Raw genomic sequence first — 18621 nt, forward strand, 5'->3', positions numbered from 1 at the left:
TCACTGAAATGTCTTTACTTACTTTAATGTTTTATAGCCCCATTTTGCATTAAAAATACACACACTAATGAAAATGAAAAAAATATTTGCCAATACTCAATTCTGCCACCTAGTTTACTATTCACAATCATATACTTAGGTACATTTTGACCTCATGGTAAAAATATGTAATGTTCAGAACTACCAATGATGGGAAAAGAGATTGGATTTGGTGGGGGAAGGTGGTTGAGAATGAAATGTTTGCAATGAAAATGGATTCTTAAGCACACTCTCCATCTATGTTACACATTCTGCAGCTGTACAACATGCTTGGCAAAGTCTTATGTCACAACTGTTCTACACAGGCACTGACAGCACACAGGTACCCTCAAACAGGCCACCATAGGCCTCACTTGCCTCCTGCAGGGCACCAATAGCTGTGCTCCAGAAACAGGTAAGAAGTCAGAGCATCTAATCTCACAGGCCAGCCCCAGGCCTGGAAGGATGAGGTCTCTTAGTTTTAATTTTTTAAATTTCCTTTGCTCTCAGTCTCTTTACCCCTCTCAGTAGTACAGTAGCCGGTATGAACCATGGTTTAGACTCGGAAATCCTTTCTCCAACCCCAGCCTCTTTTCTTTCCCACTAGAGGTGGCAAGGACTCTACAGAGTGTTGGCAGGACCAAGTGCTACTAATGCCCCCTCCCCCAAGTTTGGAATGCAAAAGGGAAATGAGATGGGGAGGGGACTGGAAGAGGTGCCACCTGTAAACACTGGTCTCTTGCCATTCAATTTGATGCTTATTATATTATGGAATATCCTAATCTGTTTTATTTAACAGCTTTAGTAAGATACTAGAGGCCTGGTGCAAGAATTTGTGCACAAGTGGGGTCCGGCCGGCCTGGCTCCCAATTGGGGTAGGGGGGCCGATCAGGGGCGGGGCCAGCCAGGGGAGGGGCCGTGGGAGGTTGAGGGGGCCGATCAGGGCCTGGATTGGGCCGGTTGGCTGACACAGTGGGCATAATAGCGACTGGTCACTCCAGTCATTCCAGTCATTCTGCTGTTTGGTCGCTGGGCTTTTATATATATAAATAATTCATAATGCCAAATAATTCACCCATTTATAGTGTACAATTCAGTGTACAATTTAAAGTGTACAAATCTAATATATTCACAGATAGTGCAACTATCACCATGGTAAATACTTGAATGTTTTCATCATTTCATGTATCCTTTAGCTATCATTCTTAACTGCTGTCCTGCCTTCCCATCCCTAAGCAACCACGAATCTATTCAAGATTTCCCTATTCTGAACTTCCATAAGGAGCCTCTGGGATGGCTTTAAGCGTACCAATATCTGAATTTTTGGGGTGCCAGAAGAGAGAGAGCAAGATACTGGAAACCTATTTGAAGAAATAGTGACAGAAAACGTCCCCCACCTGGTGAAAGAAATAGACTTACAAGTCCAGGAAGCGCACAGAACCCCAAACAAGAGGAATCCAAAGAGGACCACACCAAGACACATCATAATTAAAATGCCAAGGGCAAAAGACAAAGAGAGAATCTTGAAAGCAGCAAGAGAAAAACAGTTAGTTACCTACAAGGGAGTACCCATACGACTGTCAGCTGATTTCTCAACAGAAACTATGAAGGCCAGATGGGAGTGCCAAGAAATATTCAAAGTGATGAACAGCAAGAACCTACAACCAAGATTACTCTACCCAGCAAAGCTATCATTCAGAATTGAAGGTCAGACGAAGAGCTTCACAGATAAGAAAAAGCTAAAGGAGTTCATCACCACCAAACCAGGATTACATGAAATGCTGAAGGGTATTCTTTAAGAAAAGGAAGAAGAAAAAAAAGGTAAAGGTAAAAATTATGAACAATAAAAAGACATCAAATACATACCTACCAACAAGTGAATCTAAAAATCAAGTGAATAAAAAAATCTGAAGAACAGAATAGACTGGTGAATATAATAGAATCAGGGACATAGAAAGGGAGGCGACAGACAATTCTCAGGGGGAAGAGGGTCTGAGGGGTGCAGGAAGAGATTGGACAAAAATCTTACACCTATGGATAAAGACAGGGTGGCGGGGTAAGTGTATGGGGTGGGGGTGGGGAATCAGGTGGAGGGGAGCTATGGGGGGGTGGGGAAAGAGGAACACCTGTAATAATCTGAACAATAAAGATTTATAAAAAAATAATAAATAAATAAATACCCAAAGTGGGATTGCTAGTTTGTATGGTAAGTGTATGTGTAACTTCATAAGAAATTGGCTTACTGTTTTCCAAAGTTCCTATATCATTCTGCATTCCACCAGCAATGTAAATGAGTTCCAATTGTTCAGCACTGTTGCCATGATGTGATATTATCAGTTTGTAAAAATTTTATCTATTCTAATGCATATGTACTAGTATTTCATTGTGATTTTAACTAGCATTTCTCTAATGACTAATGACATTGTGCATTTTTTAAAGTGCTTATTTGACCTCCACATATCTTCTTAGATGATGTCTCTAACTCTTTCAACCATTAAAAAGTCTTTTGTTCTATTTTTGAGTTTTTTTTTTGTTGTTTTTTTTTAAAATATATTTTATTGATTTTTTACAGAGAGGAAGAGAGAGGGATAGAGAGCCAGAAACATCGATGAGAGAGAAACATTGATCAGCTGCCTCTTGCACACCCCCTACTGGGGATGTGCCCGCAACCAAGGTACATGCCTTGACCGGAATCGAACCCGGGACCCTTGAGTCCGCAGACCGATGCTCTATCCACTGAGCCAAACCGGTTTCGGCTATTTTTGAGTTTTGAAAGATTACATATCCTCTCTAATAAAATGGTAATATGTAAATTAACCATCACTCCGCTACATAAGCCACACCCACCAGCCAAGCCACGCCCACCAGCCAATCAGGGCGAGTATGCAAATTAACCCCAATCCAAGATGGCTACAGCCACAGAGAGCAAGGTTTCCCAGGTAACAGAGGAAGCCAAGCTTTCCATAGCCGTTGCAGTCCTAAGCCTCCACGCAAGCTACAAAGTTTCAATTATAGAAGGTAAACAAATTCAAAGAAATGGCGGCAGAATGGAGCTTGAGAGAGCAGGCCAGGGTTGCCGCCGGCAACAGGGGAAGCAAAGCTTTCCGCACACCCTGGCCGGGCTCACCCGCTTAAGGCTACAAAGTTTCAATTGTAGAAGGTGAATTAACTGACACAGAAATGGCTGCCGCCCCTGAGGGAGCAGCAGGTTTGGCTCCGCTCCAGGCTACAAAGTTTCAATTGTAGAAGGAAAATAAATTCCAGATACCAGGGTCTCTGCTTGGGTTACCAGGGGGCGTGGCCGGCCTGCAAACCACCACAGGCCCCTCGCTCAGGCCGCCCCACACCCCATGGGAACCCCCACCTGATCCGGGACACCCTTCAGGGCAAACCAGCTGGCCCCCACCCGTGCACCAGGCCTCTATCCTATCTAATAAAAGAGTAATATACAGATTGATCATCACTGCAACACACAATATAGCTGCCCCTATGTGGTCAAAGATCCTGTCCCCATGTGGACACAAGATGGCCACTACAAGATGGCCAGCAGGAGAGGGCAGTTGGGAGGCACCCGGCCTGCAAGGGAGGGCAGTTGTGAGGGAACAGGCCTGCAAGGGAGGGCAGTTGAGGGACCAGGCTTGCAAGGGAGGGCAGTTGGGGGTGATCAACCCTGCAGGAGAGGGCAGTTAGGGGTGACCAGGCTGGCAGAGGAGGGAAGTTGGGGGCAAACAGACTGGCAGGGGAGCAGTTAAGCATCAACCATGCTGGCAGTGGAGTGGTTAGGGGGTGATCAGGCTGGCAGGCAGAAGCAGTTAGGAGCAATCAGGAAGGCAGGCAGGCAAGCAGTTGGGAGCCAGCAGTCCTGGATTGTGAGAGGGATGTCCGACTGCCTGTTTAGGCCCGATCCCACTAGGATCGGGCCTAAACGGGCAGTCAGACATCCCTCCAGGAGTCTCAGATTGGAGAGGGTACAGGCTGGGCTGAGGGACAACCCCCTGCTGTGCACGAATTTTGTGCACCAGGCTTCTAGTATATATATGATCCTCACCTGAAGACATGCTTATTGATTGGGGAGAGCGAGATAGAGAGAGAGAAAGAGAAACATTGATCAATTACCTTCCCGTACACGCCCTGACTAGGGATCAAACCTGCAACCTAGGTATGTGCTCTGATTAGGAATCAAACCCCAAACCTTTCAGTGTATGGGATGATGCTCTAACTAACTGAGCCACACTGGCCAGGGCTTCATATTTTATATAATAAAAGGCTAATATACAAATTGTCCCCATGGGTGGGAGTTCGATCGACCAGGAGTTAGACATGTGCTGACCACCAGGGGGCGGCGCAGAACATGGTGGGCATCAGTGATGTGATGCTGGCAGCGGGCGGCAGTGGAGGCACTGCCAGCCCCAATGGGCCCCGAGGAGAGTGGGACCGCAGCGGGATGGTGGAGCAGGTGAGCAGGTGGCACCAGGTCAAGGCAGGTGTGAAGGGAGGCCTGGGCCAGCAGTCGGCAGCTGGCAGCCGCTATGGACCCCACCCATGCACGAATTTCGTGCACCGGGCCTCTAGTATTTGTAATAAATTCCTTTTATATATTTTAAAATTTATATATTTGTGAATATATATATATATGAATTTTATATACCTTTTTAAGGCTCAAAAATATTCGTGTGAATATACCACATTTTGTTTATCTATTTATCTGTTGACAGATATTTCATCATGTAAAGCCCATATCTGATCAAATACTAGTATGTGCTTTACAAAATTTTATCGTAGTCTGTGGCTTGTACATTCATTCTCTTAACAGTGTCTTTGGAAGAGACCTTTTCAGTTTTGAAGTAAAAGCACTTTTGTCTTTTATGGTTCATGGTGTGTTTTTTTTTGTTTGTTTTTTGTATTCTATATAAAACATCTGCCTAACCCAAGGTCACAAAGATTTTCTCCTTTATTTGCTTTAAAATTTTTTATAGTTTTATGTTTTGTATTTACAAGTCATATTTAATTGATTTTTCAATTTTTAAATTTTGATGTATAGACATAACATAAAATTTATCATCTTAAGCATTTTAAGTGTACATTTCAGCAGTATTAAATACATTCATAAAGTTGTACAACCATCACCACCATTCATCTCCATAACTCTTTTCACCTTTTAAACTGAAATGCCATACCCATTAAACAATAACTCCTCATTGTTCCATACCCCCAATCCTGGCAACTACCATTCTACTTTCTGTCTCTATGATTTTGAATACTCTAAGTACCTCATATAAATGGAAGCATACAGCGTTTGTCTTTTGTAGACTGGCTTATTGCATTTAGCGTAATGTCCTTAAGGTTCATTCATGTTGCAGCATATGTCAGAATTTCCTTCCTTTTTAAGGCTGAATAATATTCCATTGTATGTATAAACTAAAATTTGCTTATCTGTTTTGATGAACATTTAAGTTGCTTCCACAATTTAGCTATTGTGAATTATGCTGCTATGAACATAGGTGCACAAATATTTCTTCAAGTCCGTGTTTTCAATTCTTTTGGGTATAAACCCAGAATTGAAGTTGCTGGATCCTATCAGCCTTCTGGACTCCACAGTTTCTGATAAGAGACCTGCTGCTAATCTTTGTGAGTGTCCCTGGTTTGTGATGAGCTTCTCTCTTGTTGCTTTCAAGATTCTTTTTGTCTTTTGAAGACTTGATTTTAATATCTCAGTGTGGGTCACTTTGAGTTCATCTTATTTAGAGCTCATTGAGCTTCTTGGATGTTATAAATATGTCTTTGACAAATTTGGGAATCTTTCAGAACTTATTTCTTCAACTATTCTCTCTGCCCCTTTCCCTCTTCTCCTAAGACTCCCATCAGGCATGTGTTGATTGGTTTGATGATTTATTCAGGTCCCTTAGGTTGTCACTTCTCATACTTTTTTCATTCTGTCCCATAGACTGGAAAATTTCTATGGTCCTATCTTTGAGTTCTCTGATTCTTACTTCTGTTTGCCTTTGATTCCTTTTATTTCTTCTAGTGCATTTTTTCATTTCAATTACTGTACTTTTCATCTTCAGAATTACATTTTAAAATTTGGTTTCTATCTCTTTATTATTATTTCCATTATGTTTACACATCTTTTTTTTTTTTTAACTTTCTCCACATCTTCCTTCAGTTCTTTGAGCATCTTTAAGACAACTGTTTTAGTCTTTTCCTATGAGATCTGTCATCAGATCTTTTTCAAGAGTTTCTGTTGACTTATTTTTTCCTTTGAATAGATCAAGTGGGATTGCAAGGCTAGTACAATATTCATAAATCAATAAATGTGATACATCACATAAATTAAATGAAGGATAAAATCACATGCTCATATCAAAAGATGCAGGAAAAAGCATTTGATAAAATCTAGCACCCATTTATGAGAAAAACTCTTAGCAAAGTGGGAATAGAGGGAAAGATAACAACAAAAAAGGAGCATGTTAAACAGCACCACACAAACTGCAAAATCCAGATTACAGTAACTTAGCTTATTCAGAAAATTAAAATAAATGAATAAAGCAAGGAAATAGAAAAGATTAAGGGACTAAATCCAGAGATTAAGAGAGACCTAAGAGATATTTATCACTTATAATGCATGAGTCTTATTTTAGGTATTGATTCAAACAAACTATGGGAAAAAAATTTTTAAAAAGAATTACAAATTTATGACATTCACAAGATAACTGGAAATTTGAACATTTACTATATTCTTAAAATATTAAGAAATTATTATTAATTTTAATTGTTTAAGCATGATAAAGGTATTATAACTTTTTAAATGAGTCCTTACTATTTAGAGATATGTACTGAAATATTTTATGCACAAAATGTGATATCTAGGCTTTTTTTTCCAAACAACACAGGGTAGTGAGGGTAGATGGGAGTATAGGTAAACCAAGAGTGGTCATGTGTTGATAAATGTCAAAGCTGATGAAGAAGATTACATTGGGGTGAGGGTGGGGGGTCATTATACTATTCTGTCTACTTCGAACATATTGAAGTTTTTCCATAATAAAGTATTAAAAAGAAGACCAGAAAATAAATTAAGAAAAAAAGTGATGGAATTCAGGAATTTGGGAATCTAATAGAGTAAATGGCAACAGAAAACACAGGATGATGGCTCTTCACCATCTATATATATAAAAAGCTAATATGCAAAGTGTCCCCGCAGGAGTTCGCCAGGAGACCAGGAGTTCTATCGCTCGCTATGACGTGCGCTGACCACCAGGGGGCGGTGGGAACGAAGGAAGGCCCCAGCAGGCAGCAGGCAGCCTGGGAAGGGAGGCCCCTGCTGGCAGCCAGAAGGCCCTGATTGGCCCTGATCTCCGGCCAGGCCTAGGAACCCCACCCATGCACTAATTTCATGTACCAGGCCTCTAGTACCTAAAGAAAAACCATCCAGACTGGAGTAGAACAGAAGGCTATGGGACGGGAGGCCTCTAGGAAAAAGATAAAAGATTATTTATGTGCTTGTAAGACCTTTTGGAAGTTGACAGAACTGTTGGCTATATAGAAAACCAAAAGATTGGGGCAGGGGGGGGGGCAGTGGGAGAAGTAATTATAAGATTAAAAGTCAACCAAGAAAGAAACAGTCAACTACTTGATTCATTAGAGAATGTTAACTTATTTAATCCATTTATTCTATTTATTCGGTCAATATAAACATGGACACTGAACTACCAAATAATTCAAACACTGGAAAGAGAATGGAAGGAAGGTGGTGTCAGGGGGGAGTTAATTACTGCTCTTTTACCTTTTAGTTTTGTGATCTGGACAAGTTACTTAACCTTTCCAAATCTCAGTTTATTCTAGATAATACATCTAAAATACATGGCACAGTATCTTATATATAAAAGGTAATACCATGTAGCCCATGAAAATGATATATTTTAGTTACTGATATAGAAGATATCCTAAAAGTAGTGCTACATGAAAAAAGTAGTGCTACATAGAAGAATATGTATAATATGGCTCTATTTAGATAAAATTGTCTATCTATCTACCTGTCTATCTATCATCTATCTTTATGTACCTCAGAAGAGAAGCTACCTAGAGGGAAAGTTATCAAAACACATTAGTAATGGTTATCTCTGGACAGTGCAATTCTAGTTGATTTTTTTCTAATTAAAATTTTTCTCTTTGATTTATTAAAGTAAATATAAATGATTTCCCCAAAAGCAGTAAACTATCTTATAAATTAGTAAAGACAAAGGAAATCCTATCTAATAATAGAGTAACATGTAAATTACCATCACTCCGCTACGCCCACGATTGGGCGGTGGGAGGCTGGGGGGCGGGACTCGGGGTGGCCTCTCCGGCCATTGAGAGGCACGGATCCGCTGCCACTGAGGGGGGCTACCCTGCTGTTGGGAGGCGCAGGGGGCGGGACTCCCGCCCCCTGCGCCTCTCAACTGCCAGATCCGCGGCCACTGAGGGGGCCTGCCGCGGACACCCAGCTGCGCCTCTCAACAGCAGGGTAGCCAGGTGTCCGCGGCAGCCCCCCTCAGCGGCCGTTGAGAGGCGCAGGGGGCGGGAGCCCCGCCCCCTGCGCCTCTCAACAGCAGGGTAGACCCCCTCAGCGGCCGTGGACCATCAAAAGCGTGGGAGCTGGGTGCCTGTCTGCTCCAGCACCAGCGGACAGGCACCCAGCTCCACCGCGAAAAGCGAAAGCGTGTAGGGGACCCTACACGTGCATGATTCAATCATGCACTGGGCCTCTAGTAAACTTATAAAGATGATTTTAACCTTTTGCACTCAGACGTCGAGTGTGACTCGACATGGTTAGCATTGGTAGCAGCTCGTATGTCGAGCCACACTTGACACGTAGTTTCACCGCGGCGGGGAAGGGGAATTTTTGTCTATTTTTCCAGTATCTTTTCTTGTTTTCATTAGCATGAAAGGACAAGTAAAATGTAAATGCCGTCTCAACCAATGCCAAAAAAGAAAAAATGAAAAACCGATAACGCATGTGAAATTTATTAGGAAACTAGTACATGATCTTGTTGGAGAATTCAGAGATGGTACACTAACTTCCAGGGGTAGATTATTATCCACTAACTTAGAGCAACGTTTAGATGGAAAGCTCCATATAATCACACCTCACCCTAACAAAAAACACGAAGATTGTGTTGTTTGTTCTAACAGAAAAATCAAAGGAGGAAGAAGAGAGACGATTTATATTTGCGAAACATGTGAATGTAAACCAGGTCTTCATGTGGGTGAATGTTTCAAAAAATATCACACCATGAAAAATTATAGAGATTAAAATTACTCTTTGAATGTATCAATAATTTGAAATATAAAAAAATCCAAATAAATAAGTTTGTATGAAAAGAAACTCCAGTTTTTTATTCTACTGCTGCGCTTTGTAAAATCTGGGGTATTTAAAAAATTAAATCCAGAGTAGAATAAAGGAATCGAGAAAAAAGCAAACGAGTGCAAAGGGTTAAAGCATGGGACAAGGTGATGCTAAGTGAAATTAGCAGATGATAGCATTACAATCAGGCTCTATTAAAACTATGTAAAAATTATTAGATCTACAGACAAGGTAGACATAAAGAAAAAATGAAAACAATTTACTGGTTACTATAGTTAGATTATGGTATTTTTCCTTTCCAGTTTTATTGTTACAGTGTCATATTATTTTTATTTTCAAAAGTACATATATATAAGTATGTATATTTTATAAGTTCTTACTCATATTAATAAAATCTACTTGCCTATTAAGTTTCAAATAATAGCTTTGCCCTCTGAGGCCACAAAGACAAAAGTCTAATTCCTTCAAAATGACAGATCTTTAAATATTTAAAGACAGGCTCCCTCTAGGTCTTTTTTTTTTTTAATTCCTATAGGCTTTCTAAGATCAGGCACTATGTCTTTCTCATCTTTCTATTGCCAGCATCTCTGAAATAATGTCTTAAATATAGCAGGCAATCAATAATATTAGGTATTTGTTCAGCTGAATATGAAATCCTCTCATTATTCTGGTCACCCTCTCCCACATATGTTTTCACCTGTTAACATGCTTCTTAAAATAGGACTTATAGTTCCCTCTCAATTCCTTGTATTCCTTGCCTCCAATGACCTTCTAAAATTTACTCCAACCATTCATTCCACTCCCACAGCTATAAACAGTGCTGAAAAGTAGCTCTACTTGATAAATTCAAATTAGTCCACCTTTACATTTATACCCACTATCTCTCCTTTTAAAAAAAAATATATTTTCTTGATTTTTTTACAGAGAGGAAGGAGAGGGATAGAGAGTTAAAAACATCGATCAGCTGCCTCCTGCACAACTCCTACTGGGGATGTGCATGCAACCAAGGTACATGCCCTTCACCGGAATCGAACCTGGAACCTTTCAGTCCGCAGGCCAATGCTCTATCCACTGAGCCAAACCAGTTAGGGCATACCCACTATCTCTTTACTATTTCATCAGGACTTACGGTCAACTGACTGCTCCACTTTCATCATATCCACAAATTCCTTCCTGTCTTCACACCCAACCTCACCTTGTTTTGATATCTGAGTCCATACATTAGCATTGTTATGATCAATATAACATAATTTCACAGTCTATGCATCAGAAGCACATGGGGGGAAAAATCTTCAATGGCTCCTTCTCCAAGCCTGTACCTAGGCTGCTGGGTGTGGCTGGGGAAATTGTACCTTAGAAAATACTTCTTCCTCTATAAATCTAGAATTACTAATCTCAAGTGGTTACTCAGTGCTGTTACCAATTCTAAAACACTAGCCGTGTTACCTCATTCTCCCATTAAGCAAAATTTCAAACCACGTCAACATTCATCAAACTTTTAACCCTCTATTTTTTCCATTTCTCTGAACACATGACTGTCCTTCCCATTTCACAGAGAAGATAAAAATCACCATATTCAAATTCCCTAAATTTCCCACCACCTCAGAAACTATTATATATTCTCAATAATACCATGCAGCCATAAAAAGGATGAAGATATATATATATATATATATGAACAAATAAAGACAGTACTATAGTTAGATTATGGTATTTTTATGTCTTTATGTCTTTAATATACTACCACTTATGTACATTTGCTTGAAAATGCACACAATTTCTGTGGGAAGATTAAAAACTAAATATAGAAAATAAAAAACTACATATAGTTGCTTAAAAGGAGGGAAAATGGGGTGAAAGAGATTTTTCAAAGTAAATACTCAGTACTATTGGTTTGGAATTTTGAACCATGCGAAATATTGCCCCCAAAAATAACAAACAAAACTAGTAAATATAATCATGTACGTCCTTTTCATGCTTTAAAATCCCACAGTGCGTGGGCTAGGTGGGGGTAGCTAAAGAGTTATTATTTCATGGGCACAGAGTTTCAGTTTGGAATGATGAAAGAGTTCTGGAGATGGTGGTGTTTGCACAACAACGTGAATGTACTTTATGTCACTGAACTCTACACTTAAAAATAGTTAAAACAGTAAATTTTCTTATGCATATTTTATTACAATTAAAATCACCACAATACTGTAAATTAAAACACAAAACAAAACACTCTCCAATGCTTCTTACTGCTATTATGACCAAGGACAAGACTCTGACCAAGACACCATCAGCTCAAGAATATTCAACTGAACCATATTTCTTTTAGTTCCTCAAGGCATCTTCCTGGAATGCAAACATGGATCTATCACTGGCAAGATGCTTCCTTCTGTCCTTTGTACTTGATCAGTTCTCTCTGCTAAACTCTGCCAGAGTATCCTTCACTTCCCTTTTATGACTTATCACAACTATAATTTCCTACTTAGCTGAATTAAAAACTCAGTGAAGGTTAGGACCATTGAATCTTGATACTGAATGCATATTTGATGCCCAGCATATGGCATCATATATAACAGATAACCTATAAATATTTTTTGGATGAATGGATTAATTTAAAATTAAATCCAGATGTACACTAATCAATGAGTGGAGTAGAGCCAGGCCTTACTCTGTTTCTTTAATTAATGTGTCTTAATATTACTTTATTTTTATCAGTTATGACAGACAGTTGACTTCCATTTAGTGTAGGGTTATTCAAAACCATAAATCTTTTTGAACTGAACTACTAATAATAGGTGGGAATTTCTCAAATCCCTTCCACACAAAACAGACTTTTTAAGCATAAGTGCAGAATTTATGCTATTAATTTTTATCTGATTATTTTTCAAACTTGTCTCTGCCATATAGGATATTAACTATTTCTCCTAGATTTGAACCATTTGCAAAAGAATAGACCTGACCTCTATTTAGCCATGGATGAGAATTAAATGTGACAGTGCTGAGGACAAAGAACTGTGCAATTTCATAAGAGACATTTCTTGAAGCTGACAATGACCTATTAATTAACACTTTTGGGGAAAGGCTATAAATATATTTAATATGTATTACTACCCAGAATTTTCCCTCTCATAAAAATTTAAACAACTATTTCTCCTATGAGGTGAATCTAGCACAAAATAACAGTGATAAAGAAAGTTTAGGAAAATTTGATAAATGGCTATAAAGATATTCTGGGATATTCTTAACCTTCAAGCATGTCATCAGGGAGGACAAGTATGTCCTCCCACAGTGTGGCTCTTGAAGGTGACTGCTGATAACAGAGTGCTTGGCTGGATTAGCTAAGTGACCTCTTTTCTATGTAAAGGGACATTGATTGAAGTTACCATTTCCTAAGACTTTCTTACTTTCTCAGGGAAAAAGTAAGAGGAAGTCAGATCCAGGGCAAGCCATTAAGCTCAGCAGATGTCTGCAAAATGACAGAGGGGGCTGGGTGATCTAAGTGCTAATGGCTGACAACTGAATGCGCTGCCTTTTCCAAGTCATATTTGTATTTATAGCTTCCTCTAAATATAACCTAGTAGAGTGAATGATGTAAGGGATCTTTGGATGTGGGATGTTCTGGTTGAGTAATACTCTCTCTGTGCCTCTCAAATCAAAGGTGGTTACCTATACCTAGACTTCTCCAAACCACATTCACATTAGCATATTTGTTTGTTATCACTCTTTTTTTAAAAATAAACTTTATAATGGCAAAGTTATATTTTTGCCCAAGCTTCACTTAACTTTATTTTGAATGCAGTCGTGACATTTCAAATATGAAATGAGTCTAGAACTGAATAACTAACCATAATTTGCTTTCTGCAAAATTATAGTGTGAAAATGACACCTTCATAGAATCAAAACATTATGGGGGGAAATTAACATTTCACAGACTAACTTAGAATGCCAGGAAGTGACTTGATTTGAATCAGAGTCTATGAAGTCATAGTGCTTTCAAAGTAAAGAAGTAAAGGAATAACATAAAACTTTTGAAATGGAATCTGGAAGAAAATGTCATTTGAGAAGCACAATAATAATCTTGAAATGGCTCTCTCTAGTAAACAGGAAATAGCCCACAATCTCCCAATCATAAAGCACTTCATAAAGATAATCTTTTCTTTGAAACAACTTTGGTATTAATAACCAAGAAAGGAACAGGCATACACTTCTGTTGTTGTATGACAAGTCCTAATCCAGTTAGTGTTTGCTTATGTAGGCAAACTTTGACATTTATAGTCTGCAGGAATTGAGTAAGGGCTTGCCAACAATATCTGGTATTATGCCTATTTGGCATTGTATCTTAAAACTATTTATTATTTATGTGGAACACAAGCACTATTTAAAAAGAATGCCAAAGCTCTTTCAGTAGTAGCTGATTGGAAGAATCTCCAATACATTAGATGAAGATAGCAAACTGCAGAACAGTGTGTAGATTATACTACTATATATGTAGAAATAAAATGAACTACTATTGTGTATATATATATAATCATGTGTGCTTTTTCATGCATAGAGTACCTCCAGAAGAATACACAAGAAACTGCCAACACTGGTTACCTGGAAAGGGAAATGGCTGTCTGTCACTTTCCCATAATGTGCATGCTCAGCTAAGTCAATACAAAAAAAATCATTCCAAAAATAAAGTAAGTGGAAGGTTAAAAATAAAGAAAAATTGCCATTATTTATTCCTTTTTTTAATTTCATACATAGGTCATCACATACATAAGATTTTACTTGTAGAAATTATTCCACAAGTTTGAAAAACACTGGAACAAGGAATGACTAATCAAGCTGCATGTGCACAGTAAATATGTGAGGATTAAAGTTTATAGAAAATAGTTTGTCTTACCTGACATGTGCATTACAGTATCTTTTGGCATATTCAGTCCATGTTCCAAATTTTTGTGGAAAGAGAGCTTCAATCTGCATAAATAGCTGTAACAATGCAAGTGTTCTCAATATGTTGAAATATTATTAGTCAATTATTATTACAATGACAAATCCAGTTAATAAAAAGTAAAAAAGGAAATCTACCTCTCCTTCCTCAAGGTCCCTCCTTCCTCACCACCCCCCATTCCTGCCAACCTGTTCTTCAGGGATAACTGCCATCCTTTTGTTAAACATACATCTATGCATTTTCTATGTCTACATAAGTATATGTACATATTCTCTTTAATTCACATGAATAGGATCATATTATACATACACAACTAGAATTTGTCCCCCCCAAAACATGTCTTAGACATTAATGCACATATATATTGTTTTTTTTACTTAGTTTTTAAAATTCTGAGCAATGTATTATAATAATAAAGCACTGTTTAAAGTTACATAGCAACCCATTATGTAGATGTACTGTAAAATGTTTATTTTAAAAAATATATTTTTAATTGATTTTAGAGAGGAAGGGAGAGGGAGAGGGAGATAGAAACATCAATGATGAGTGAGAATCATTGATTGGCTGCCTCCTGCATGCCCTTCACTGGGATGGAGCCCACAACCCAGGCAAGTGCCCTGACCAGGAATGGAACCGTGACCTCCTGCCACTGAGCCATGCCACCTATTAATGGATATATAGTCTCCTATTAAATGGATATATAGGCTGTTTCTAGCTTTTATGTAATTACAAAAATTAATGACAATGTAGGTCTGCATGTGTATGTGTGTATATATAAAATATATTAGTATATGTAGGTGAAGGTATATGTACTACATCTACATTTATCAATCATCTATCCATCCATCTATTTGTATTTCTTTTGGATGGAATTGTAGGGTATATTTTAAAAATTGAAATATGTGGGTTTAAGATAAATGCTTTAATAGACAGGGCTTCCCTGGGTTACAATAATCCTTAGACTCATAAGAGTTCTACCCATTATTTCTTCTTCCCAACCCTTTACTCCAGGGGTCCTCAAACTACGGCCCGCGGGCCACATGCGGCCCGCCGAGGACATTTATCCAGCCCGCCGGGTGTTTTTGCCACTGCTGCCTGTCCTGCTTAGCAGCCGACTTAGCAGTGTGCATAGGAATTTGTTCATAGTTGTTTTTTTTAAACTATAGTCCAGCCCTCCAACAGTCTGAGGGACAGTGAACTGGCCCCCTGTTTAAAAAGTTTGAGGACCCCTGCTTTAATCACTCCATACCCCAACTGCCTCTCACAATAGTAAAAGCTAAATCGGCCATCACACAAATGCCCGATTCCTCCATTCTAATTAGATACTCTATTTGGTCTACACCTAAATTCTCTACCTTCCCAAACATGGATCTTAAAGTGAAAAAGAAATAGAAAGAGGTTATGCAATACTGTATAAAATATATAAAGATATATCTTTATAAAAGATACAAAGTTGATTCAACTCCAGTCCTAAGGAGCTTATAATGTAAAATAGACTGGATAAAATGAAGATTAAGGCCACAGAACAACCAGAATAACACAAGTGTTATTTACAAATTTGTACTAAACATGAAAACCTTATAATAAAGGTAAAAACTGTATGTGTGCTTTATAGCAGATACTCACAAGCATGGCTAAGGATCACATGTAACTAGATAAAAGTCACAGTAAAAGATATATTTAATCATTAAGAGCAGTCTAGAAATTCCCAAAGTGCTCTTTTGGCATCTGAGGCATCTAATTTAACATTTCACAGGTGACTGATTCTGTTTTCTAGGTTGTTTTAGTTTGTTTGTTTGTTTGTTTGTTTGTTTGTTAAGCCCAAGTATAAGGATTTTAATACCTCTTCAGGCCTTCCCAAAGCGGGAGTTCCCGTCAGAAGAATGGCTCGTTTGGCTTTCTGTACTATTGGCAATAAAACCTTGCTGCGAGTTGCGTTTCTGGACTTCATGTAGTGTGATTCATCCACTATCACTACGCTGAAGTTCTGAGTGTTCAGCGCATCTATCAAAGTCTCTGCATCTGTCGTTAAGAGACCATAACCCAGAACCGTCACTTTGCTGGTCGATATTCTCCTAGAAAAGAAATCCATGTACTTTAAAAATACTATTTCAGTAACCAATTTATCATAAACAATACAACTCTTGGGAAGAAACACAAGGAAAAATAAGAGCAGATGGTACCACCACTGAAACCCAATTTCTCTTAAGACTTTATAGTCTTTAAATATAATAAACCCCAACCCAAAATTTAAAATTTGGTTAATCAAATCTAACTTTATTTTGTTAAATGCTCTTTGGAAGAGTTGACATCCAGCATGCCATATTTTACTAGGATAAGAAGATAACTTTGTGAGAACATTTGCTTTCATGCACCTGTGATCATGAAGAAAGTGGATACTTAAATATTAGTCAGCTATTCCAGGAAGCCTTTCCACAAACAAGATAGCAGTTTCTTAAGCCAGGTGCTCCTGAGATTTTGAGCAGGACAATACTTAGTACTCAGGGCTGTCCAGCACCCTGAAGGGCATCTCACATTCCTGGACCCTCCCATTAAAGGCCAGTAGATTCCCTGTCACAATGACAATGAAAATGCCCCCGGCCCTAGGTCGACGAAGTATAGGGAAAAGATGGGGTACCACCTCATGTGGAGAAACAATGGGACTAAAGTGATCTCTGATCTTTTGAACTATCTCTATAATTCATACGTCTATAATATTCTTTATTATACTATAATAAAATTATTCATTTACATATTTATCCCCCTTATTATATCACTAGAGTCCCAGTGCATGGATTCGTGCACCGGTGGGGTGCCTCAGCCTGGCCTGCGGGGATCGGGCCGAAACCAGCTCTCCGACATCCCCCGACGGGTCCTGGATTGCGAGAGGGTGGTTCTCGGGTGACGCACCCAGGAATCGGGCTCCCTCCTCTCTGGTTCCAGGTGTGTCACCCAAGAACTGCAGCTGCCAAGTCACTGAAGCTCGGCAGCTCCTGTGTTGAGTGTCTGCCCCTTGGTGGTCATGTGCATCATAGCTATCGGTGGGACGGTCGCTTAGGCTTTTATATATATAAATAAGATAGGTGAGGGCAGGGGATGTGTCTCATTCATTTTTGTATGTACAGTGCTATGATACTAAGGAATTTGTAAAATTAAATAATTAGACAAATAAATGCATTGAAAATAAAACATGTCACTTTGCACTTTCTATGTATCACCAGTGATGATACAGGAGAGAGTCAATCTTCTGCAGTTCTCCACCCTCTAATTAAGAGTGGTTCTCAACCTTTCTAATGCCGTGACCCTTTAATACAGTTCCTCATGTTGTGGTGACCCCCAACCATAAAATTACTTTCGTTGCTACTTCATAACTGCAATTTTGCTACTGTTAATGAATCGTAATGTAAATATCTGTGTTTTCCGAAGACACAGATATTTACATTACGATTCATTAACAGGATGTGAGGGCGATCTGGCTGCGACATCTGTCACCCCATTGATCGCCAGGGTTGATTCGGCTGATCTGGCTGGCTAGGCGGGTGTCCCCCTCCTCCCTCACCGATCCATGTGCATCCCTCCCGAAGCTGCGCGCTCGGTCGAAGAGGACGACCTTCCCCCCAGAGGAGAGGACCGGTCTTCGGTCAAGGGTATACAAGTAGCTGTGCTCCCCTGCTAGAACCTCCAAACAAGCTCTCATTAACAGTAGCAAAATTACAGTTACAAAGGAGCAACGAAAATAATTTTATGGTTGGGGGTCACCACAACATGAGGAACTGTATGAAAGGGTCGCGGCATTAGGAAGGTTGAGAACCACTGCTCTAATAGAAAAGGAAGGGCTCCTAAACAGCCAGTACCAACACAGAAATCACTTTTTTTTTTTCATAGTGACAACAGCATTTTCAGCCCTGCATAAATCTACTTAATATACAGACTTAATTAATATATACCAATTTTGGCACTTTCCCCCCATAAATATTAGAAAGTTGTTCTTACCCAACATCAGTTTTATTCTGAATAACACTGATTTCTTCTGGATCTAGCTCTGGGATCCATTTCTCTATTTCTTCTGTCCAAGGGTACCTCAGAGATGAAGGGACCACTATTAAAAGAGGCCATTCCTCCTTATAGAAGTAAGCGATGGCAATTGCCTGGATTGTCTTTCCTAGACCCATCTAAATTGAAAATAAATAAATAGATAGGCAGATAAACAAATATGAAGGCTAAAATATTTTGAAAGAAAATATAAACTATTTTATTTAAGAGTATTATTATCAAAATAATTTTCAAATGTAAATTCAATTATATTACAGTTAATTAAATGTTCAAGATTATG

The 18621-nt window shown here is 39.0% G+C and overlaps 1 protein-coding gene across 1 annotated transcript in view; it reads right to left on the reverse strand.

Moving 5' to 3' along the window:
- The window catches only part of ZRANB3 (zinc finger RANBP2-type containing 3), a 213165-nt gene that overhangs the window by 79684 nt on the left and 114860 nt on the right, over window positions 1-18621 (reverse strand). The window contains exons 4-6 of the mRNA XM_054723478.1: window positions 18282-18460; window positions 16132-16363; window positions 14241-14326 (exon numbers count right to left, since the gene is read on the reverse strand). Coding sequence (XP_054579453.1) covers window positions 14241-14326; window positions 16132-16363; window positions 18282-18460 — 497 coding nt within the window. The remainder of the gene's footprint in view (window positions 1-14240; window positions 14327-16131; window positions 16364-18281; window positions 18461-18621) is intronic.

Source organism: Eptesicus fuscus, chromosome 11 (genome assembly GCF_027574615.1).
Source record: "Eptesicus fuscus isolate TK198812 chromosome 11, DD_ASM_mEF_20220401, whole genome shotgun sequence".
Taxonomy (NCBI): domain Eukaryota; kingdom Metazoa; phylum Chordata; class Mammalia; order Chiroptera; family Vespertilionidae; genus Eptesicus; species Eptesicus fuscus.